The sequence below is a fragment of the Vulpes lagopus genome, chromosome 21 (assembly GCF_018345385.1).
Source record: "Vulpes lagopus strain Blue_001 chromosome 21, ASM1834538v1, whole genome shotgun sequence".
Lineage (NCBI taxonomy): Eukaryota > Metazoa > Chordata > Mammalia > Carnivora > Canidae > Vulpes > Vulpes lagopus.
Genome location: NC_054844.1, coordinates 624859 through 649589, shown reverse-complemented (window position 1 = coordinate 649589; position 24731 = coordinate 624859). Strand labels below are relative to the sequence as shown.

The following is a 24731-nucleotide window of genomic DNA, read 5'->3' as shown; positions in this document are numbered from 1 at the left end:
ATAAGAAGCAAATTGATGGGCAGCTGGGGCAGCTCAGCCCTTTGGCACCGCCTTCAGCCCAGGGCCTGATCTCGGAAATTCGGTATGGAATCCCGCCTTGGGCTCCCTGCATGGAGCCTGCTTCTCCCTCTGCCTGTGTCTCTGCCTCTCTCTCTCTCTCTCTCTCTCTCTCTCTCTCTCTCTGTGTGTGTGTGTGTGTGTGTGTGTGTGTCTGTCATGAATAAATAAATAAAATCTTAAAAAACAACAACAACAAAAGCAAACTGCTGTCAGGAATAGAAGAAATCAAGTAGGACTCCCAGGTTTTTGGCTTAGCTGACTAGTGAAACTTTTGTCTCCAAATTGGATTATAACATCAAGGAGACAGGAGTGTTTTGTATTAGTTTTGGTAAAAGATAATGATTGCTTATATTAGAGTAATAACAGAAAATGTTAAGAGGAAGGGAAAAATATATTTTGGTATATTAAGATACAGTAAGAATAAATATTTTGAGATGTTTTTAGTACTTCATTATTAAATGGAGAGGATGATGATGATGTAGCTAAAATAAAAACTTACAAAGGGATAAGATAGAGAAATGGTGTAGAAGTGGTATTTGTAGTTGGTATTTTTCAGTAGGACAAGCATTATCTTCTAGTTATCTGTAACTAATGACTTCTATTGATGGGTATACAGTCTTTATGTGCTGCGTTTGGTTGTAAAGGGATTCTGTTATCATGCATTATTGATCAAGTCCCAGAACTGTTGAGTGGTTTTACATTATCATTGTAACTGATGAAAATAAGAGAGTTTAAAAGAGATGAAATCACATAATACTATAGCTGTGAAGGTCTCACTTGGGGGAAGTTGAAGCCTGGGAGAGGAATCCAATGAGGAAAATAGTATTAATGGCAGATCGTTTTAAAAATAAATAAGGGGCGCCTGGATGGCTCAGTCAGTTGAGCATCTGATTCTTTTTTCTTTTCTTTTCTTTTTTTTTTTTTTTTTAAGATTTCATTTATTTATTCATGAGAGACAGAGAGAAAGGCAGAGACACAAGCAGAGGGAGAAGCAGGTTCCATGCAGGGAGCCCGATGTGAGACTCCATTCTGGGACTCCAGGATCACGCCCTGGGCCGAAGGCAGAGGCCAAACTGCTGAGCCATCCAGGGATCCCCTAGCATCCAATTCTTGATTTCGGATCAGGTCATTATCCTAGGGTTGTGAGATCAAGCCCCACGTTGTGCACACTGGGCATGGAGTCTGCTTAAGATTCTCTCTCTCCCTCTTCTGCCCTTCCCCATCCCATTTGCTCTTGCACGTGCATGCTCTCTTTCTCAAAATAAATAAAATATTTTTAAAAATAAAATAAATTTAAAAATAAGATTATTAGCTAGCATAGACTACTGGTTACTTTAGTACTTTACCCCCTGTTTCCTTTAGCCTAACCCTTTTTACAAGCATTCTTGCCCCTAAACAATCTATTTTAATATCCAAATATGTAGTAGTCTTGTTTAAGAATAAAAGATAAAAGTGTTAACAATTCAATAATAAAGACAATAGAATTTTTATTTATTTTTTATTTTTAAAGATTGTATTTTTACAATCTTTATTGTATTTTAAATACATTAAAATACATTAAAATAAATTTTAATGTATTTTGAAGATTTTTAAAGATTGTATTTATTTATTCATGAGAGACACACACAGTCAGAGACACAGGCAGAGGGAGAAGCAGGCTCCACGCAAGGAGCCTGATGTGGGATTCAAACCCGGGAATCCAGGATCACACCCTGAGCCAAAGGCAGATGCTCAACCGCTGAGCCATCCAGGCATCCAGGCACAGCATATTTGAAATCATGAAAGTGAGGAAGAGAATGGTGAACTCAAGGAACAGAAAAACTGAAATAAGTTTAGCAGGATAGAAACCAAGAGTCTAAAGAGTAGCCAGTGCTGAAGGTTATGTCATATGATGGTAAGCACTGACCAGATCATGTACTTTCTAAAACCTTTGCGCTTTATCATAAAGTGGAATTGGGGGATGAGTGTGATACATGATGCAACAAGCTATTTTGTTTTGTTTTGTTTTGAATTCATGAGAGACCCACATCGGGCTCCCTGCATGGAACCTGCTTCTCCCTCTGTCTGTGTCTCTGCCTCTCTCTCTCTCTCTCTCTGTCTGTGTCTCTGCCTCTCTCTCTCTCTCTCTCTCTCTCTCTCTCTGTGTATATGTCTCTCATGGATAGATAAATAAAATCTTTAGAGGAAAAAAAATATTTTTAGTCTAGGTGGTATTTTAGAGTAGCTCTTTGTTCCACCACCACGCCACCAAAAACAATAGCCAAAAAACCATGGCAACAAAAAGTGATAATGAAAATACAGCATAATTTATTGATTGCTTATTAGGTACTAGGTGCTATGCTAAGCACTATAAAAACTATCTAAATTTTATATAACAATCTTGCCAGTCATCTTCCATTTATGAAGAAATTGAGGTTTGTATAGTTAAGCAAAGCATTCAGATTTACTCTGGAGCTAGGATTTAAACCAGTTTTTCTTTTCCTACAAATACTGTATTTTTAATCACTATACTATTTTGCCTGCTTATTTTCACTCATGGACTATCCCTGATGACCTCTGGGACTTCTTTAGGAGCTTGAAGAAGGGTTGAGGTAGAATGTGGGGCAGTTAGAATGTTGACATTATGATCATGTTATTTGTTTAGTTGTTTTTCTGGTTTCCTTGTATGTGGGGTTGATAGAGGGACTATTGATTTATATTAGAGTCTTAATGTGTACAGAAAGTTTTTGGTCTTGGGCAGCCCTGGTGGCGCAGCGGTTTAGCGCCGCCTGCAGCCCAGGGCGTGATCCTGGAGACCTGGTATCGAGTCCCACGTCAGGCTCCTGCATGGAGCCTGCTTCTCCCTCTGCCTGTATCTCTGCCTCTGTGTGAGTGTGTGTGTGTGTCTCATGAATAAATAAAAATAAATAAAACAAAATAATAATAAAAATCTTAAAAAAAAAAAGTTTTTGGTCTTGATTGAAGAATAGTCATTCTACATAATACAAATAGCAGCTATAATTACAAAAGAAAATAGGAATTAATTTGCTTTACAGAATCCTATTCAGATTCTCTGTAGCATTTCTGAAAGTCATCCAGATTTTTTGTAAAACTTTCAGTAGGTCCCTGTGAACATTACACTCCATTGGTTCTGCCCCTCACCCCCACCTTTTGAAAATACTTTATTTTTCTAAAGTAGGCTCCACACCCAGCATGGGGCTTGAACTCATGACTTCAGGATCAAGTGTCACATGCTCTACCGACCCAGCCAGCCAGGCGCCACTCCTCTTCCTGCCTTCCTGATCACACTGTAACCTCTGGGGTCCCATACTGTCCTGTGTGTATATCTGTCTTAAGGCTTTCTGTATCACATGAAAATTAATTAGTTATTCATATGTCAGTCTTCACATCTAGACAGTGAGTTTTTAAGAACAAAAATCGAGTCTCCTCTCATTCTTCCTTATAACGCTGGTGCCTGACATGGTACCTAATAAGCAATAAACACCTGCTGGATCCTGTTGATCTAAACTGCTAAATGTGAAAATGAAGACTGCCATTATTTATTTTTATTACTTTGGTGTAAAGAAAGAGTCCTGCATTTCTGGCATCCCTCAGGCTACTACTCTCAAGTAATTTTATTTTATTTATTTTTTATTTCTTTAAAGATTTTATTTATTTACTCATGAAAGACACAGAGAGGCAGAGACATAGGCAGAGGGAGAAGCAGGCTGCTTGCAGGGAGCCTGATGTGGGACTCGATCCCAGGACCCCAGGGATCATGACTTGAGCCAAAGGTAGCTGCTCAACCACTGAGCTACTCAGGCGTCCCTCAAGTAATTTTAAAGTGGAGCTGTGACTGTCATTGTGCAGCTGCAAGATTTCATGGACTAACCATTTCCTATTGAATAAAGTCCATATTTCTTAGCTTTCTGTCAGGTTTTCCAGGGTCAGTCCTTTCCCCAACTGAACTTTCTATTCTTCATGTACACTGCGCACTGCTTAAACTGAGTTACTCTTTTCCTCTTTGATATTTCTGTGCCTTTGCTGGTGCTGTGTCTCCTGCATGGCTTTCCCCATGGAATCTGACCCATCCTTCAGAAACCTAGTATAAACGCTGGTTTCTCCAAGTAGTTCTGTCATCTGCTTGCCTGCTACAACCTTCACGGAAAGAAGTCCACGTCTCCCCATCTGAACCCTTACTAGTACTTGGACTGTGGGATAGCATTGCCCTACTAAGTGATAAATTCCTTGAGAGCCTCTGTTTTCCCTGCTGCTTTGCATTAATTATTGCATCAAATATAAATACATTGAGTTAAATATGGAAATCAAATTTTGGTTTTTTAGTTTCAAGGAAACTGGTTAGACGAATGGATTGTTAAAAATTCTTCCTCTGCAGTGGTCTACAAGTAAATGCATTCAATCCAGAAACAAGGTAGGCTTAAACAATGTATTTAGTCCTAGCACTTAAGTTTAGGAGAGAATTTTTTTTTTTTAAAGATTCTATTTATTTATTCATGAGAGACACACACAGAGAGAGAGGCAGAGACACAGGCAGAGGGAGAAGCAGGCTCCATGCAGGGAGCCCAATGTGGGACTTGATCCCAGGTCTCCAGGATCACACCCTGGGCCGAAAGCAGCGGTAAACCGCTGAGCCACCCGGGCTGCCCTAGGAGAGAATTCTTTTTTTCCAGATTTATATTTATTTTACTTTAGTTATTTTTAAAAAATATTTATTTTAGAGAAAGAGAGAGTGTGCAAGCAGGAGGGGCAGAGGGAGAGGGAGAGAGAGAACCTCAAGCAGATTCTGTGCCGAGCTTGGAGCCTGACACAGGGCTGGATCCCATAGCCCGGAGATGACTACCTGAGCTGAAACCAAGAGTCTACTGAGCCACCCAGGCACCCTCAGATTTATATTTGTTTTAAATGTAGTTTCCATTCTTTGTATTGACTCTCCTCTTCCTTTTCTAGGGCACTGTCTTTAACCTTGAGTCAGAGGACGAGGAATATCCTGGAGTCATTGCAGAGGATAGCAACGACATTTATATCCTGCCCAGTGACAACTCTGGACAAGTCAGTCCCCCAGAGTCTCCTACTGTGACCACTTCTTGGCAGTCGGAGAGCTTACCTGTTTCACTGTCTGCCAGCCAGAGTTGGCATACAGAAAGCCTCCCTGTGTCCCTAGGTCCTGAGTCTTGGCAGCAGATTGCAATGGATCCTGAAGAAGTCAAAAGCTTAGATAGCAACGGGGCTGGAGAGAAAAGTGAGAACAACTCTTCTAATTCTGACATTGTGCATGTGGAGAAAGAAGAAATTCCTGAAGGTGTGGAGGAGGCTGCTGTGGCATCTGTCGTCTTGCCAGCCAAGGAGCTGCGGGAGGCACTCCCTGAAGCACCAGCTCCCTTGCTTCCGCATATCACTGCCACTTCCTTTCTGGAGATGAGGGAGCCTGACACAGAGATGACAGTGGAGAAAGTCAGCCCTGCTACGACTTTGTTGGTGGAACTTGGTGAAGAAGAGAACTTGATGAAGACAAAAGCAGCAACGGTTGAATCTGTTCAATTGGAAGAGGAAGTGATCCCCGTGCTGGAACCCACAGAAACACTGCTGAGTGAAGAGGAGATACATGTGAGGAGAGAGGGTCTTCGGGAAGTCCCCTCCCCTGCTGGAGAAGAGAAGGCCATCCCACTGTTTGAGGGCAAGTCTATACTGCTGTTTGGAGGGGCCGCTGCCATTGCCATCCTGGCAGTGGCAGTTGGAGTAGCACTGGCTCTAAGAAAGAAATAGCAGATTTTTCAAAAGAAGAAGACAAAAAAGATGGAAGATGGAAGATTTTAGCTGTACTGACTGAATTTGAATCACCAACAGCTGATTTGGACATTTGTGGAACAATCTTGGATAATGGGGGGCTTCTGCTTAATAAGGCAGTACATTGATCCACATGATAGGGCTTCAGGTAGAGGGCATCCATGTTTGTCTGATTGTAAGTTCCAAGGGCCTTGGCTAATGCCAAATTCGGAATCCTGCACGTAAAGTACTCCTTCTAGAACAGGGTTTCTCAACCTTGGTATTAATGACATCATGATTAATTCTTTGTTGTCGGAGGTTGTCCTGTGCACTCTAGGTTGGTCAGCAACATCCCTGGCCTCTACCCGCTAGATAGCAGTAGCACCCTGCCCTCAGTTGTGACGACCAGAAATGTCTCCTGACATTGCCAAATGTCCCCTGGGGGCGAAATTGTTCCTGTGGAGAGCCCCAGCTTTAGAAGGGAAAGGGTTAACTTAGGAGAACCTAGGACAGAAAGTCCCAGGCAAGAGGGCTTAGCTGCAGGCTCCTCAGCTACTGAGTTGTTCCTGCCCTTGGGATTTCATCTTTCCTGATGAATATGCTGTATTTCGCAGCCATTCCTCTGTGGCTCTTCTTTTCTTGCCCACCTTCTCAGGCCCGTAGTGTGAGGGTGCTCCCCTTCTGTCTCATCTGCCTCTCAGGTACTGATTGCTCCTCTTCACCCCCAGGTTCTTTGTAAAGTCATGTGGGAGAGTGCTTTCTCTGTGTCCGCTAAGTCCCTCATGCTTCCTACAGCTCCACCTTGTAAAGATGTTGCCTTCGGTCATCTTTAAAAACATAAATAGAAAAGAGGCCTAGGGTTCCCTGCCTGTGAATGCAAGGGCAAGTAACTGCTAGGGAGCAGGTGTTTGTCTCATTGTCAAGCAGGGGGATGACTTAGATGGCCTGTTGCGGTCTCTTCTGGCCCTTTTGTGTAATGGCCACGCTACTGAGCTTATGGTGACTTGCTGGCAGCATCTGTTGCTGGATGGTCACTATCTGTAATCTGGCCTCAGTCTTCTTACTAGTCAACTAGCTTTTCTGCAGTCTCTTGCCATGTGATAAGGATTTTCATACTTGGGCTTACAGACCAATTGAATCATAACTCCTATTAAATACAGAAAGTCTCCCAAATACCATTGAAATAAAAAGTAGGAAAAGAGAAGCTTGAATTTCTTGAGCCTACTACCCTCGAGATTCTAGTGTGGCTTTCAGTGTTCAGGAATAAGATTTCTTCCCGGAATTCTTTACAGTCCAAATGCCAGAGTGATAAACCAAAATAACTCTAATCAGTAAGTGCTAGTTGAGAATCAGAATAACTTTCTTTCATCTGGCCGATCCCATCCCTAAAAGGGGGTGGGAGTGTGTCTTCTCATGCCTGAGGATCAGTGTGTCACTGTGCAGGACACACATGCTTGACACAGGTCATCTCAGATCTTAGTAAATGTAACAAATTACTTTTTAGATCCTGAAATTTGTAATAAAATTACTTTACTATCCTGATCACCAAAACTTGATGTTTTATTTTTTTTATTTTTTTTAACTTGATGTTTTAAATGTTTTTTTTTTCCAATTTATTTTTAAAAATGAAATGTTCTCCCTAAAGCAATACTATTTAAAAGTTGGTCGAGGAAAGATCTAAAATGTGTTTGGTCAGCATCATCATGCAGTGTATCTTTATGTTCTGAGTTTTAATGTCTTAGGGAGTGATATTTAAAGGGTTTTGGTGCACTTTGATTAGGATAGCTAGAGGTGAGGTGGGGGAAATGGGATTAATGTAGTAAAGATTGTTTTCCTCCTTGGTCTCTGACAGTTGGCTCTGACACTGGGGTTACTCTGTGTTCTAATTGCTACTTTCCTGTTTGTGTAAGGTAAAAGAAAACTGATGAGTTACCTTGATTTTTCTTTTCTCTTTTATTTTCCTTCCAGTGTTCACTTGTAATCTCTGGATCCTCAAACCCATTAGCTACATGGATTTAAGTACAAATAGAAACCAGTTTTATTTCAGAGCTACTAAAAGGCAATCTGTGGCTTAGGATATTTGGGTCTGTGTTCTCCACAAAAGGAAAGATCCAAAGAGTATAATAGGATGCTGCCACATGCCCGTTTATCTTCCCATCTATTTAACATGAACCCAAAGTGGTCTGGCCAATTGGATCTCGCAGGGTAATGGTTAATATTCTTTTCTATTGGCTTTCTCTAGAGAGAATTGTTAGTTCCTGAGTAATAGGATGTGTCAGTGTCCCCATTCCTCCTTCACTTCCTTACAATCTGCCTCTGGCAATGGAAGGGAATACCCTGATAAGGACTGCCTCTTACAGCACCTCCTCCTTTTGGCTATTAAAATTTATTTCTCAACCTCCCACCCCCCTCCTTTTTGGTGGGGCTGGCAGCAGACCATTTCTTCCGCCCCTTCTAACTTATATTACTTCTGAATCTAAGGTAAAAGGCAGATTCAGAATAAATCCAACTTATGGAGCTCAAATGTGGAATTAAGAACATACCGTTTATCATTCCTCATTCTTTGAACTATTGGGGACAAGTTTGTGTAAGTCCTCTAGAACACTTATTAATTGCTTTATTGAATGTAATGACTTCTGAAAACTTGTCCAAAAGCCAGTGAAGATTTCTTGAGAAAAATACCTAAAATTAAAAAGTGTTTTATCCTGTTAAAATAATCACTCTAGGCCCCAAGAAATCAGTATCTACAGCGTGCCTTACAGGGGCCTCTGGTGATCATCACTGTCTTCTAGAAAGCTTTCTAGGAATCAGCAACAGTTGGCCATCTGGTTCATGCATGGACCATGCAAAGGCATTATCGACACCTCCCCTCGCCCGCATCTCCGTACCATCTCCTCTATTAGATGCAGCTGCTCCCCCTCATTGTTGTGGGAGAGTGAGCAGGGAGCCCAGAGGAAGGGTCTTTTGAACCATAGCTACCATTCATTTCTTGTGGAAATTAATATCTGCAGCCTTTGTGCTAATTCCCTCTGATAATAATACAAAAGTGATGCCTTGGCTATAGAACACCCATTTCTCCCTGAAGGTATGACATGGACACGGCCCACAGAATTTTGAAATTATTTTAAGAGATGCTTCATAGAAATAAAAGGTATTATAGGTAAGATTTTGTCTTTTCTTTTAATTTCTGAGGTCATTTTTACAGATTTACCTTTCAAAGAACTTGAGGTGGTGATCGTATTTCATAGAGAGCCTGTAGACTATTTGGTTACTTTATAGAAACAGCTCTGGCCTCTGAAGCAGTTTCCTCACCAGCATGACAGCAGGCCCCTTGTCTGCAGTGTTGCCTCCTGCAGTTGTTACCTGTGGTCCACCACAGTCCAGAAGCAGATGCTCCTCTTTCTGATGTACCCTCAAAAGGTCATTAGTAGCCTAATGCCTGGTCACAATGCCTGGTCCTCCACCTCCCTCCATTTCATTGCATAGGCACCTTATCTCATGTCGTGACAAGGTGAGTATTATTAGTACAGGAGGACATTCTGAGAGGGAGAGACTCATTACAGTATAATTGTTCTATTTTATTGTTGTTAATCTCTATTGTACCTAATTTATAAATTAAACTTTACCACAGGGATATACTAATAGGAAAAATCATATATAGGGTTATCATCTGCAGTTTCAGACATCCACTAGCAAGGATAAGGGGGTGCTACTGAATGTCATCTAAAGCATCAGCAACACAGTACCAGAAAAATGTTTCTTCTTCTCTGAAGGAATGAGACCTGCTATTAGTGATAACCTCCTGTTACACCATTCATCACTGAGGAGGTTCAGCTGTGGCACTGATTTGAGTTTAGGGTGTATGTTTTTTCTATGAGGGTATCCTTTTCCTTATAAAGTATGGGTCACTATATAACCTTAACAAGTACATAGTTGAACATGTAGCTTGCCAGGGACGGTTCTTGTATGCCCTCACATGCCATCACGGTTGTAATTCTTATTCATATCCCTTATCCCCAGTTTACAGAGTGAGGAAACCTACTCAGAGCTTAATGACTTTTCAAAGGTTTTCTAGCACAGGAGAGGCCAAAGCAAGGTCGGGAATTTTTTCTGACTCCAAGTCTAGTGCTTTTTTTTCAGTTTTTACCATTTTTGTGACCCTGCCAAGCAGGATTGGTAGGTTCCCTATAACTGGTTGTGCCAATTGTATACTGCAGGAGGGCAGCCAAGCTCACCGAACTGAAAGGGAGATTTTTCTTGATTTCTACATTGGTTCCATGTGGTCTAGTCTTAAGTTTCTAGTCTTGCATGTTCTACAGAAACAAGAATGAAGATTATGTCCAGGGTTATTCTCAGCTTCTAATTATACCAGATGTTTTCCCCTTCAATATTGAATTGAGATGCCTTATGGCTAAAAAATTAGCAGTTACTACTGGTACACATCTTTCAGTTAATGTGTCAGATAAGTATTTTTGCTTGTAGACAGGGTGAAGCAGTCTGACACAGGAACCTCCGAATGATTTGAAGGCAACACCTTGACACTTTCTCTCCTGTCATCTGTTCCTTATTTTCCTTTTCCCCTATGCCATGAGTTGTAGGTGGGGGATACCTCTAGGGCTTGTTTGGCCTCTCAGCACCCAAGAGGTCACCGACCTAGGAGAGTTGGCCAGGCACCACCATAGGCACATCTTGCTCAGAAGCTGACACGAGGGGACTTTCCAGTGAAAAACCTTCAGTATACTGGGGAATGTAGTTCATAGTAGCCTTGGCTATAGAACACCCATTTCTTAAAATTTAGCCACTATTTCTTAGTTATCTCATATATCCAGCTCCATAGAGTGGAAATGGTCATGTCACTAAAATATCAATCCATCCTGTCTTCCCTTTATTTACACAAGACTAGTTAGCCTCTGCCTGGCCTGCCATGTTCCTGTGAATTAAAACCATTGGGGTCCTCCACATGTTTATGTTTACACTGCAATAGCTCTAGCCAGGCGGCTGCTCCAACTGTAAGCTCAGGTTGGAAACGTTCTCAGGGATATTTGGAAGGCCTTGTAATATGTTAAAAAGTAGCAACTGGCCTAACGTGATCCTTGCCCCCTCCTCACCTTCTTAGGGGAGACTTCATAGTAATCTTGCTCAGTGCGTTCTTTGCGCCCCTAGGAGAAATTGGTTAATCAGTGTATTATTATGAACAAAAGTCTCAACATTTTACTAAGTTTGTTCCAGGAATAAAAGGAAGTTGAAGTACAATCTTTCCTGTTATGGAGTCTGGAATAACTTGGTTCCTGGTTCCTAGTGAGACAATCGTATGACATAGCTTTGGTCCTTGGCCAGCACCAAAGGAAAAGATAGAATTATTCTTTCCTAGACCTTTGTTTTCCCTGCTATCCTACTCTTTCGTTTCTCTTTTCCTTCACATTAAAAGTGCCTCTTCCTACCTTGTTCCTTGACGGAGTTCAACTTAGTATTGGTTCTAATGCTCTCTTCTCCTCTAAATTACTGGAATTAAATGGTAATTTTAATTAACATAAATATTTCACTTACGTGCACGTATCTCCTTTTTCTGTAAGAATTTCCATTAGCTCTCCTCACTAACAGCTTGATTTGGTCGATTTATTTATGTGGGCTATTTTGGCTCCTTTCCCCTCCTGTTAATCTGCCTTTTGGCCAGTCTACTCTTCATCAGGGGAAAGAAACCAAATTCAAATCTATGAATTGTGCTGTTAGAAGCAGCATGTTGGGAGAGAACACCTTGGGGGATAAAATAAAGTGAGATCTGAAGATAACTGATGGATTCCTCTTTCTATTCATATGGTAATCTTATGCCCTTGACTTCAGAGGGACTATTTCAGATAACCTTGTGGTCTTAAGAATACATTCATTTAAAAAAAAAAATACACTTATTTGCTTTGCCTTCAGGTTCAAAAAACATGATCATAACATCCAAAGGACACTCCATATTCAGGTTCCCAGGCGACAATGAAATTGTCGGGAAAAAGAAAGCAGGCTGTGGTGCTGTAACTATTTCAGCAGCCCTGAGCATCTCTGCAGTTAGTGCTGGACCTTGAGTGGTGAGATCAGGAATGATATGACCTGAATAGACTGCATAGTCTACCTGACTTTCAGATATGACAAGCATCTCCTGGAGAAGAAAACTGTTTCTCTTTAAGGAGTTTCCATCGCTTAGTTCAAATATTTAAAAAAACAAGATGAGGCACAACCTGTACTTAAATTAAAAATGAATTAAAATTTTTCAATTCTATTCATAAGGATTATGTTCCCAGTGTAAAATCCACCAACTTCCAGGATATGTGGCTGGGATGTACCCAAGACTGGAACACTTGTTTTTGATACAGTGGACTCTTCATAATGCTGGCTTGGGGACAAGAGATGATCATTTTGCTTTATGGCTGGGGAAATCTAACTTGGCCTGGAAAAAATTCACACCAAAACTTGTGTATAAATTGCATTAAAATGGTGGTCTATTGTGTTAATTTAAGCAAAACAATGGCAGGCGAGGATGCTGTGAAAAGTTATTATAAGAGATAGTCTGGGATGATTTGTTTAGCGCCCTTTTCTTTCCACTAGAGTTGACTATTTGTACTTCAACTGTTCCTTTTGGAAGAAAGCATCTCTCCCTAGTGAGAATCTGAACGTTTTGATACGTGTGTGGATGACTATGTATGTATGTGTGATTCAATTTGTTTCCACTGTACTAGGACTCCTCCAAAAAAAAAATTTCACTCTGAAACATAACAGTTGAGTCACTGGAAGGTTTATTTCCAAATGGTGGCCTTCCCAGCCTTTAGTATTCTCAACATACTGCAGATGCTCAGGCTGAGACACAGCCCTAGGGTGTTATGTATGTAACGCTGAGCTATGCAGTCATTTTTCCTTTCTGATTAAACCCTCATGGAACAGAAAAGTATTTCTGACAACAAAACAATATTTCCTAGTACCGAATTACTCTTGTTCACACTCATATTCACAGGAGCAACTGCTCCTGCGAAGTGGAACAGCAGCCTGTGTGATAGGGATCCAGCGTCCGCCACCATAGTTTTAACAGAATCCTAGGAAATGCTTACTGCCGGGAACAGACCAGTGTTGCGCTGTTTCTAAGTGTAAGCTCTCTCTGGTTTATTTGGGCGCTTCCTAAGTGACTGACTTGTGTTTTTACTCCCATTCTGTGTCTCTAAGAAAGGGAATCACCTCAACTGTTGAATTTTTAAGTCTAACTAACTGTTCTTTTACCTTTTTTGCCTAGAAGCCTGTTTTCTTCAGATGTAGCTTCTTGGGCAAGGATCAGTTGAGGGATATGGGAGGAAAATGAATATATAAGATTATTAACAGGTATTTTCCCACGGGATGTATGTTCATCAGTCTAACATTTTTATCAAAGCTCTGACTTCTTGGGAAAAAAAGGTGCATTGAGTTACCTGATTTTGGAAATTGCAATTGACTTGGAGCCTTAAATCACTTCCACACCTTTGAATTGCCTAAGGCCCTTCTTGACTCAAATAAAAAGAAATCAAGTTGAAAAAAAATAATGACATTTTGAGGCCTGATTTTCCCATTGTTTGAGTACAGAACTTTAGTCCAGAACCTCTTGTACTGTTTGGTTTTTAAATGGGAAGACTATTACTTCCTTAGTATTATGGTGTTCCCTATCTTGAGAGGAAATTTTCATCTGTGAGGGTATGTGCATCTGTCTCCAGCGCTTGCTCTCTCCTCAAACACAATCTTGCCTGCTGGAAGGCCTGCCCCAAGATTACATTTTAATAAACAGTAAAGCTGGGGTATTTTTTAAACAAAAAAAAAACATTGTTTTTTTCTTCTGCCTTACAATCTGTTCTTAAATTTAATTTTCAAGTGAAGACCCATACAGCTGAAATAACTTAAAGGCACAATGTGTAGTGGATTTGGATTTAGAAGATGGTTATAAAACTCATTCAGATATGTGCAAGCTGACATTTTCATTCAAGTATGTAAAGATTTCTAAATGGATCACCTACTTAAAACAACATCTTTAAAATAGTAAGAAATAAATAGCTATTATCTCATGCCTATTTTCTCTAAAAACTTTAAGTGGCCATGGCTCCATCTCCGCTGGAGGCAGGTGTACTGTCGTCACCATATCAAGTTTTAACCAGTTGTGCTTTTGCAGAGGTGTCCACTCAATCCATCTCCTACAGCAAGAAAAGAAAAATAGTCAGAATTAACCAGTCTAATTCACACCTTAAGGACTCTGGTGCCACAATCACTAGAAGTAAAGCTGGAGTTTGTGCAAAAACATAGGCTTTCATGGTGCTGAGATCTGGATATTCACATCTATTGAGTCACTTATGGTGACAAGAAGCATCTTAGTGGGTGTGAGGAAATGAAGATTATTTCACCCCTCAGTATATATTTTTTAAGGTTTTATTATTTATTTATTATTTATTTATTTATTTATTTATTTATTTATTTATTTATGAGAGAGAGAGAGAGAGAGAGCGAGAGAAAGCACGCACATAAGTAGGGGCAGATGGAGAAGCAGGCTCCTCTGCTGAGCAGGGAGCCCAACTCGGGGCTGGATCCCAGGACCCTAGGAACATGACATGAGCCAAAGGCAGACATTTAACCAACCCAGGCGCCCCTCATCCCTTCAGTATTTGGTAAGCAGATTACACTGACATCTTGCCCATTTATTCCCCTCTTATCTTACATGGTTGTTGATGAAAGCTGTCCAGGAACTTGCTCAAGCTTACCCTCTTCTAACATTTCTTGATTTAATACTTGATTCAAGATTTGTATTCATATGGTATGAAGTATGCTCTGATAGTAATGTGTCTTAAAAATAATGTTGATGAAAAAAAAATGTTGACGGAGCTCAAAAGGGCATTAGGTGCTCATTATCACCTTCTACCACACAAGCCTCCCACAGAGACAAAACCTAGTCTTTCTACCTGAGCAGGAGGGTCCCTAATAGCCTTTCCTGTGGTTTGGTCACCAGAAGCACAGGGAGAAAGGATGAAAGAAGCCCTGCAGCAGAGAATTCTGCTGGTTTCCAGACCTTAGAGTGAGGAGGCAGAGATCAAGAGGATTTAGTGAGACACCAAGGAGTTGACATCACTGGTTCTTACATTTCTGACTAAGTTCCTCACATAGGTGAGCAGGTTCTGGCTAATAAAGTTCACGGTTGTGTGAAAGACGTCACGGAGCAAGGATGGGGTGTGATCGGCCACCTTTTTGGCCAACAGCATGGCCAACATCAGCATGGTCTTCTCCTTTTCCATGTCCTTAGGATAAGTCTGCATGGCCTGCTCCAGCGCAGCAGCGAGATGCTTCCTTCTGTCCTACATGGGTAAAAACAGGGTCACATGGGACAGGGTTTACTCTGCTACTGTCCTCTGAAAGGAAAACAGCCGTCCACTGTTAAGTAGAAAGACGCATGCTAGAGAGCGGGACGTCCGGCTTGCGAGCGGGCTTCTTCGTTTCGCGCGCGCGACAGAAAGGCGATTGAAAAATGGGTGATGTTGAGAAGGGCAAGAAGATTTTTGTTCAGAAGTGTGCGCAGTGCCATACTGTGGAAAAGGGAGGCAAGCACAAGACTGGGCCAAACCTCCACGGTTTATTTGGGCGGAAGACCGGTCAGGCCCCTGGATTTTCTTACACGGATGCCAACAAGAACAAAGGCATCACCTGGGGAGAGGAGACCCTGATGGAGTATTTGGAGAATCCCAAGAAGTACATCCCTGGAACAAAAATGATCTTCGCTGGCATTAAGAAGACAGGGGAAAGAGCAGACTTAATAGCTTATCTCAAAAAAGCTACTAAGAAGTAATAGTTGGCTATCGCCTTATTTATTACAAAACAAAAATGTCTCATGACTTTTTTTTTTTATGTGTACCATATTTAAATTGATCTCATTGACCAGAATTCAGATCATGAGTGGCTGATAGAAGGTTTCTCTTGGACAGTCCTGATTTAAATAAGATTGGCTTGTGGTTAAATGAAAAAAAAAAAAAAAAAGAAAGACGCATGCTTTCATTTCACATAGAAGAACTTATTAACCAGTTGAGGAGGTTGGAGGAGGGAATGAGAAAGTTAATTTTGAGAGACAGTGGAAAGGGGAGACTGAGCTCACTCACTCCCTACCGTTGAACACTAATTCAGCAAACACATCTTTATTGAGCATGTGTATTCACGTTAGACATGGAACCAAAGAAGTCTGAGTCCTTTCCTGCCTCTCAGGTACTTAAAGTCAAGGACAGTTAACTGCCCAAGATATCTTAGACGCAGCTCCAGGGAGGGGGATGAAGGGGGTAAATGTCACCTTCTTGCCTACATGGGAGAAGCTCCCCATAGACCACCAGACCTGGAAGGACCTTCAAGCTCATCAACTCAGATGCAAAATTCAGTTAACGCTGTGCGAGACGTCCTGAGGCAGACCATGACCACATCTACAACAGCTACTGGAGAATAGCAGACAGTGATCCCTGGAACAGGGATACACCTACTTGCAGGCAGGAAGCTGACCTGGCTGAACCCTGGAGGATGAATATATTTCTATGTGGTGAGGGGCATTTGCATTTTCAGCGGGTAGTCAAAAGGATAGAACCATTGTCTCCTCTGAACTCCGGTAGACTCAGACTTGACAGCCTGGGGGCAGCTCTCTGTCCCACTAAGTTTCTAAAGGAAGGACAGAGTAACCTTATGGTGCCCGGCAAGGGGTAGAAGCTCTGTTAGTATCTGTATATTGATTATAACCATGAAGTTAAGAGTAGCAGGCTAAATAAACTGTCGCTTTTCTTTGTCACATGAGGGTGACTTGACATTCTCTACTCACATTTTTATTTAACTCTCTAAAACTGAAGAAAGAATAAGTTATTTCTGGAAGAGTCATAACATTGTTAATCTTTTTGGAGGCTTTATATACTCAAAATCTTGACTCTGACCTGAGGTTCGGGTTTCTTAAATCTCAAGTTTTAAGTAATTCTTCTGAAAGACAATTAACCATACTATGATTCTATTTCCAATTATTTTTAGGCAGTCATGAACTAAGTCACCTCACTGGACATACATCTGTCTGAGAGGAGAGAGAGGACAGAACTTGATGGTTTAATTAACAACTGGAAACTAAAAGACAACCTATGGAATGGGAGAAGATATTTGCAAATGAGATACCTGAGAAAGGGTCAGTATCCAAAATATATAAAGAACTTACATAGCCCTAAAAAACAATCCAATTAAAAAATGAGCAGAGGACATAAATAGACATTTCTCCAAAAAGACATTCAGATGCCCAACTGACACATGAAAAAATGCTCATCATCAGGAAAATGCAAATCAAAGCCACAATGAGATATCATCTCACACCTGTAAGAATGGCTAAAATCAGCAACAGGAAACAACAGGTGTTGGCAAGGTTGTGGAGAAAAAGGAACCTTTGTGCACTGCTGGTGGGAATGCAAAGTGATGCAGCTGCTTTGGAAAATATAGAGGTTCCTCAAAAAATTTTAAGAAGAACTACCATACAACCTAGTAACTGCACTACTGGATATTTACCCCAAGAATATGAAAACACTAATCGAAGGGATATATGCACCCCTATGTTTATAGCAGCATTATCTACTATGGAAACAGCCGTGTGTCCACCAATTGATGAACAGATAAAGAAGATATGGTCTATCTATACAATGGAGTATCACTCAGCCATTTGAAACCTTGCCGTTTCCAACAACATGCATGGAGCTACAGGGTTCTATGCTAAGTGAAATAAGCCAGCCACAGAAAGACAAGTACCATGTGATTTCACTCATGTGGAATTTAAGAAGCCATATAAACAAAGGGGAAAAAAACACAAAACACAGACTCTTACTATAGAGAACAAACTGCTGGTTACCAGAGGGGAGTCGGGGGTGATGGGGATGAAACAGGTGACGGGGATTAGGAGTACACTTACTGTGATGGGCACGGAGTCCTGTCTACAACCACTAAATCACTAGATTGTACACCTGGAACTTATTAAGACTACGTTAACTACACTGTAATTAAAATATTTTAAAAACCTGACCACTGAAAAAGTTCTCACACTTCCTGACTAACCCAGAAAAAGCAGTGGTGGACTTTCTCACTTACTTCTTCCGATAGGTTCACATTCATAAACTGCATTGCCAGGTTATTCACCAGTCCTGGGTGGATGCTGTGATCCATCCTGTCCCCTATTTGGGCGAGCTGCCTGGCGATATCCTGGATGATTTCTTCTTGACTTTCGGAATCTAAACGTTCAGACAGGGGCACAGAGACACAGCAGATTCAGACAAGGCTCCCACCTGAGCCCTCCTCCCACTCCACCTTGTGCCAGAAGAAGAAAGGCTTCTGCTGTGGACCAGAGCCAGCTTGTCTCCACAGCTCTCCACGGTGGGCTCATGCTCCGTTCTACTAGAGCTGCAGCATGAGGACTTGGGCCCTGCCGCTCAGGGGAGCAGGGGCAAAGTGCTGGGGCCAGGAAGGGTCTAAGTGAGCAGAAGACTGGGGGAGCAGGCCTCTCCCTGCACACAGGGTCATCATGAGTCTGTGAAATGAACGGTGATGCCAGGGCGCCCAGGACTATGGGCAGCTGTAGCATGAACCTGACGGCAACCCTCGGGGCCGCCAGTTCTAGACCCCATCCTGGAACAGGTGTGGGCCTCAGAAGCTGTTAGTGCGGCACCTCTGCAGTCAGACCGGGTTAGAGCCACACGTCTGCCAGTCCACCAGAGCTCGGCTCCCCCTCTCACTTGTTTAGGTCTGTCTACTCGAGTGCCACTCTGTCCAAGACCAACACCCCTGCATGCACTTCCCCCCCACCCTCCCTCCTCCTTCCTCAACACTTGCGACTAAGCCATTCGCCTTACCTGTGTTCTTTGTCTGACTCCCTTGCCAGAAGGTAAGCTTCCTGATTTTTAAATGTTTTGTTTAATGTCAAATACGTGGCACTGGAAACAATGCAAGGCACACAGGAGGTGCTCAAGAACAACTGCACAAATTAATGAATGGATCCTGCATGTAGCTCCTGGTAAGCACTCAATAAATGTCAGCTGTTGTTTTTTCTCCTGTTAAATTGTGTATTTCTTCTGTGTTTGCACCTTCCCTCTGGCTTCTTAATTACCCAGGACAGAAATCTCAATCTCCCCAGTGCTTGCAGCCATCCTCAAGCAACTGTCTCAAGGTGCAGACACAACTGTCTGTCCTACTGGCACCAGTGCCACCACCTGAGTGTGGGTTCCCCATCAGCTCTCCTCTGGATCACTACAGCAACCTCTGAGCCGCCCTCTCACCACCCTCCAGGCCCTTCCTCATTCTCCATACACTCTGGGCAAGTGAGGCACTGGGTTGTGAGAGTTGAGGCGGCTCTGAGGGGGTCAGGTGTACAGCTGTGCCCCTGCAGCAAGTGCCTCCTTAAATTCTGTGCCCTCAGTGTTTCACCTGACCCACTGCGGTCCTAACCACCACCCAGAGTCTGGCTATGATGTAACTTCTCTACTCCCTCATGGGCTCGCACCTGCTGGAGGGACAAGCTGCAATGGAGTGTCAGAGCACTTTGGGCCTTAACTTGCACTATTCCTTCCGAACCCAACTTTATTCACAGCACCTTTAACAGGCCCCAGTTTTTCCAGTTGCAAGTGTTTGCTTAAGCAAGAGGCCATACCCTCTTCCCAGTTTCCAAAGAGCTGAGATGCACCCCTTCCTCCACAGGCCAGCTCAACTGCAGTCACAGCCACCAAGGTTTTCCTGAGTCCTCGGCGTAGGCACGCTGTCCACACAGCTCCCACTGTCCTGACTCCGCCTCACCGATCTAAGTTTTTCCACTCTGTTCCAGCAACTTCAGGAATCCTGGCAGACTGAATCAGCGGCCAGATGAGGAAATGAATTCACCAGCGACACTGTGGTGTACACAGCCTCTATTTTGCCTTTTGCTGCCAAATCCTGTCAGGTACTTAATCCACATGCCACTTTTCTACCACAGGTGAGGTTAAGTGTATAGCTCCATAATCACTTTTGCAAATGCCATTTGAGTCACGCGAGGTTTTGCAGCCTAAGGGCAAATAACAGTGTAGAAGAGCAAAGGACAGCCCAGGGGGCAGCCTCTGCTTGTAGTTACCCCTGCAGCTTCTAATAGCCAAGTCATTCCTCCCCCCTCATCCCCTCTCTAACTCTTCCCAAAGGTGACTAGTTGCTCTCACTCAAGTTTAGGGCCACCTGGAAGATACAATGGCTGGATTCTAAAGCACAGATGTTTGGCACACCCTGGCTGGTAGGGAACTCCTGCCACATCCCCATCCATTCCGATTTAGGATAGAGTTGGAGGTCCCAAGGCTAGATTAGCTGTTGGTCTCCCCTATGGCCACTGGAGGGGAGAGCAATCTCCTAGGCCAGGAGATTTCTGGGTAGCAGGAGGCAGGACTGCACTCAGCTCACTGCTAGGCTGGGAGGCCTTCGTCTAGATCCTCAGTGATTCTAACTAGGGCATATAGCTCATAAACACTCGGGAGTTTTCCACCCTAGAACATGCTGGTTCAGACAGCTGGAGTCGGGCCCAAAGACTGTGTTCCTCATGGAATTCCAATGTGCCCAGATCTAGGGGGAGCTGATCCTCACATGCTTCCCAGTCCTGCTTCACCAGCCTTCGGCTCAGGATGGCCTCCATCTGTGGAGGCTGCACCAATGGCAAAGAGGAGTAGAATGGGAAGTTGGAAGGAGTAGCACAGGGAGGAGGGTGAGAAAAGGTGAGGCAATCTTGGAAACCATGATATGCTGGGAGAACTGATCCTGGGAGGACAACGGAACCCAGCTCAAGAAGAGAGGCCTGGCTCCAAGTTCTGGCTCAACCGTGCCCTGCAGTTGTTTGATCTGCGGTTTGTCATTTACCCATTCAGTAATGGAAATTAGGTTCAGAACACTTCAATACCCTAGGTGTGTTGTAGATAATCACAGCACAATACATAGGAAAGTAAAAGCATAAGGTACTGTACAAAGAATCATCATAAACAGTGGATTTCAACTGACTGGAAACTCGGGCGGGCCTGCTCTCCCGGAGTCCTCAGGTACAGACCAAACCACTGTATGACACAAATATCCACAGTGGATTGAACCCAGGGAAGCAGAGACTGAGCCTGAAGGTCCCCTCCAGGACTTTGGTTCCCTCGATGTTCCTGGAGACAGCAAAGCCCATATCTGGGGCAGAGGCCGCACCACATGCCTACCTCTCGCCCCACCATCCAGGAAGTAGCTGCACCGGTTGCCATCTGTCTGTAGCTCATCGTCGTGGTCCTCCTTCAGGTAAGCTGGCACGGGCAGTTCTCGGCCCAACAGCTCCAACTCTTCATGGAAATTATAGTTGGAGCAGTTTTGGAGGAAGCCAAACACTAGCAAATTGGTGATACGCTCATCCTGGGGGCCTGAGCCATTGCTCACCTAAGAGAAAAAGGGAGTCAGGGAAATGTGAGGGAACCTGGTCCAGGGCCAGAGGCCCTGCCTGCAGCTGAGCTGGGGGCAGCTGGGCCTGAAACAGTCTCATGGCCCAAGATGTCTGAATGACCCTGTGGGGACAAGAGGACCCACTAGGCAGATGCCACATTTGCAATGCCTTGCTTTTGGAGGAGGAAGTTCCAAAGCTGCTTCAGGGAAGTTGGCAAATATCATTTAGATGCCATCCTTACACCAACATGCTTTTGCTAACTCCCGTGTATTTTTCAGCAACTTCAGTCCCCCTACCAGCTATGCATCCAGCAGTCAGAAGCTCTTTTTCATAATCTCCTTTGTCAGCCAAGATGCTATTGTGCAACTAGCAGATTTTCCATAAATACTGGGCAGTAGTGACCACAGATAACACCTGCCTTTGGGCAGGCTGGTTTGCTTCAGGAGGATATGCCCTTTCACTACAGTCCAAATATAGAAGGATGGCTCCTGCTCCAACGTGAGGGGCTGGCCATCTCCACTCGTGACCTCTCCATCCACCAGCACCACTCAGTTCAGCATCTGTACTCTGGAGCCAGGAGGGACATTTCTGGGGGTACTGACTGAATCTTGGCAAACAAAGGTGAGTACTTATACCAATGGCAGAGCCATCACAGACCTAGAATGAAAGGGGGAATCATCCACAAGACTAGGGATATACTGAGATCTGCCCAGATAAATGTAAAACATACCTACGCAACTGTAAGAGCAGCTTAGTAGAAGATGATGAAGGTGCTGGTCACATTTATTTCTGTCTTCTAAGTCCTTAATATTTTTCATTTAAAAATTTCAGGAAACTTTTGGGATGGTTTTTAGAGGACAAATTGTTTTAAATAAATGAAATGCATAAAACACAGAGCTTATGTATTGTTATTCAGCCTTTCCTTCTCCGGAATTATTTCTTAAAAGGGGGAAAATATCACATAAACGCTCTACTGTATCAAATACTTATGATTCCTGTATGGCGAGGCCAGGTGGCATAAGACAGCTTAGAAACTCAAGAACATCTTTCATTTCTACCTTAAGAAGATGTCCTGGCTAGAAGAGAAGAAAGGAGGGCTGGGGTAGGGGTGTGGGCTAAATTACCACACACTCAAATGTTCAGTACCAGTTGGACAGACACTGTTAGATGAGTACGTCAAGGACAGACCAGACTAAACTATGTATCAGAAAGTAGGCTCAGGAGTTGATAGTATTGAATTTCAAGGACAGACAGAGCTTGTGACAAACCAAATATAAAATCGTGACCCTTGAAAAAAAAAAGATTTATTTGTGAGAGAGGAAGCACAAGTAGGAGGGGTGGAGGGAGAGGGAGAGAATCTCAAGGAGACTCCCTGCTGAGCACAGAGCCCAACACAAGACTGGATCTTACGACTTGAGCTAAGTTGGATGGATGCTCAACTGACTGTGCCACCCAAGTGTCCAACTATGACCCTTTCTGATCTTCTAGTGATAAAAGTTGAAATGGATGTTTCAGAAGATGCAAGGATTTAACAGCTATTTATCCTTTTAAATCACAGAAAAAAGTATGTTAAGAGAAATGATCAAGGGGCTCCTGGGTGGCTCAATTGGCTAAGCGGCTGGCTGACTCAGTCCATTAAGTGTCCTACTCTTGATCTCAGCTCAAGTCTTGATCTCCGGGTCATGAGTTCAAGCTCTGTGTTGTGTTCCACACTGGGTGTGGAACCTACTTGAATGAATGAATGAATGAATGATAAACCACAGTATAGCAGTAGACCTGCTCTACAAGAAAAACTAAGGGAAATGTTAATAATTACATGTAGAAGACAAGAATGGGCAGGGTTAAACGGCACCAAACAGAAGGGAAGTTTGGATACAGAGAGCAGACCTTCATCATGACACGAGAAGCTGCTGAAGTCTTTCAAGCAGCTACCATCTCTGCTGAGCCCACCATGTCTCAGGCCCTCTAGCCACCAAGCTGAAAACCACATGGTTCCCACCCTTCAGGAGAATATTCAACTACACATTAAGAACCTTCCAGGTGCCAGATGTTGCTATGTTTAGGGATTCAGAAACTGTGGGCCAAGTTTACTAACCACCAAATCCTTAGATTTTCTGCAGATACCTCCCACAATGGCCGGTGAGAAAAGGTTGATGCACACAGTGTGGACACAGAAGAGCCCCTAGTGTTGGAGGCCTCTACAGAAGTTGGCAAAGAAAGGAAGCAGAAAGACTCTATTATAAGAAGATGAATAAAGAGCTTTTAACATGATATGCTATAATTTTCTCTTCCAACTAGTTAAAAGGTAAATACAGAGAAGGCAATTTAGGTATCATCCTGTTGAAGCCAGGGCAGTGACCTATAAGACCTCAGGGTGATCGCCCCAAAGAACTCTAAAGCTTCTAAATGGTTCTGAATCAGAAAGTTGCCTTGCCCTTCCAGTGCACGACCAGGCACAAGGTGGAAGGAAGAAGCCAAGGAGACAAGATAGGTCTTTGTTTTCTTTTCCTTACTGTGCTCCAGTAAGTTGTGAATGTGAGGCTCCTCTCTGCAGCACTGCCACAGGAGGGGTCAGCTGGGTCCACACTGACAGCACACACACAAAGGACAAGCTGGTCCCAGTCACCCTCACTCCCCTCCCAAAGCATTCCTCCAGAAGAAGCCCAAGGGCTGACCTTAGACTCCATGGCACGGGCAGCCTTGCAGGGCTCTGACTTGCTTCTGGCTCTGTGGACGTCCCAAGTCAGCGGCCTGGAAAAGGACACACAGACACACAGGGTAGGCAGCTGTTGCCTGCAGAGATAACCCCTCCAGAACCTTCAGAAAAGAAGGGAGCCATCCTGGGCCGGGCTCAAAGGCAGTCTCCAGCCACGGCAGCCAAGCCACACCCCACCCAGCCCAACCACACTCACCCAGGCTGCTCCCTTCTCAGCATGGAACCTGGCAGCAAATGAGTGAGCACACTTTGGGGTTTTCCTCATTATAGACACTTGCCAAGGCACTGATTGCTCCAAGGGTCAGTCCTCAACCTCAGAGTTCAGCCCTCCCACCAGCAGCTCACGGTCACAAGACCTCACTGATCAGGCAAACAGGGCAGTCTAGCTTATGAATTCTTTTGAAGCGAATACTCATATTAGTGCATTTCCTACAAGAATAAAGTTAGCTGGGGCGCCTGGGTGGCATGGTTGGTTAAGCATCTGACTCTTGGTTTCGGCTCAGGTTGTGATCTCAGGGTTGTGAGATGGAGTCCCAAGTAGGCTCAGGCTCAATGCCATGTCTGCTTGGGTTTCCCTCTGCCCTTTCCCACCCTCCACTGTGCTTTCTCTCAAATAAATAAAATCTTAAGAAGAAGAAGGAGAATAAGAAAGTTAGCCAATAAAGTACACCAAGAAGTTTTCAAGGACTGTTTTATTACTATGACCACTAATACAACCCTTCCTTCAGCACGCAACTATCCTCAGAG

General features: G+C 43.3%; 3 protein-coding genes across 9 annotated transcripts in view; 2 read left to right on the top strand and 1 right to left on the bottom strand.

Moving 5' to 3' along the window:
* The window catches only part of BCL2L13 (BCL2 like 13), a 91185-nt gene extending 77815 nt beyond the window's left edge, over positions 1–13370 (top strand). For 3 of the 6 annotated variants that reach the window (XM_041736947.1, XM_041736948.1, XM_041736946.1), the window contains one exon: positions 5008–13370. In XM_041736947.1, the coding sequence (XP_041592881.1) occupies positions 5008–5823 (816 nt within the window). In that variant the 3' untranslated portion in view covers positions 5824–13370. The remainder of the gene's footprint in view (positions 1–5007) is intronic. The other 3 variants (XM_041736949.1, XM_041736950.1, XM_041736951.1) reach the window with 1 other exon arrangement.
* The window catches only part of BID (BH3 interacting domain death agonist), a 35341-nt gene continuing 23195 nt past the window's right edge, over positions 12586–24731 (bottom strand). Inside the window, exons 2-7 of one of the 2 annotated variants that reach the window (XM_041736952.1) lie at positions 24181–24208; positions 23944–24019; positions 21054–21264; positions 17947–18086; positions 14949–15161; positions 12586–14012 (exon numbers count right to left, since the gene is read on the bottom strand). In XM_041736952.1, the coding sequence (XP_041592886.1) occupies positions 14001–14012; positions 14949–15161; positions 17947–18086; positions 21054–21264; positions 23944–24019; positions 24181–24208 (680 nt within the window). In that variant the 3' untranslated portion in view covers positions 12586–14000. The remainder of the gene's footprint in view (positions 14013–14948; positions 15162–17946; positions 18087–21053; positions 21265–23943; positions 24020–24180; positions 24209–24731) is intronic. The other variant, XM_041736953.1, reaches the window with a different exon arrangement.
* Positions 15252–15818, top strand: LOC121480404 (cytochrome c-like). Its single transcript, XM_041736955.1, has one exon. The coding sequence runs from the start codon at positions 15332–15334 to the stop codon at positions 15647–15649; it is 318 nt and encodes a 105-aa protein (XP_041592889.1). The 5' UTR covers positions 15252–15331; the 3' UTR covers positions 15650–15818.

Coding starts and splice junctions, on each gene's coding strand:
- LOC121480404 (XM_041736955.1), top strand. CDS start 15,332: ATGGGTGATGTTGAGAAGGGCAAGAAGATTTTTGTTCAGAAGTGTGCG.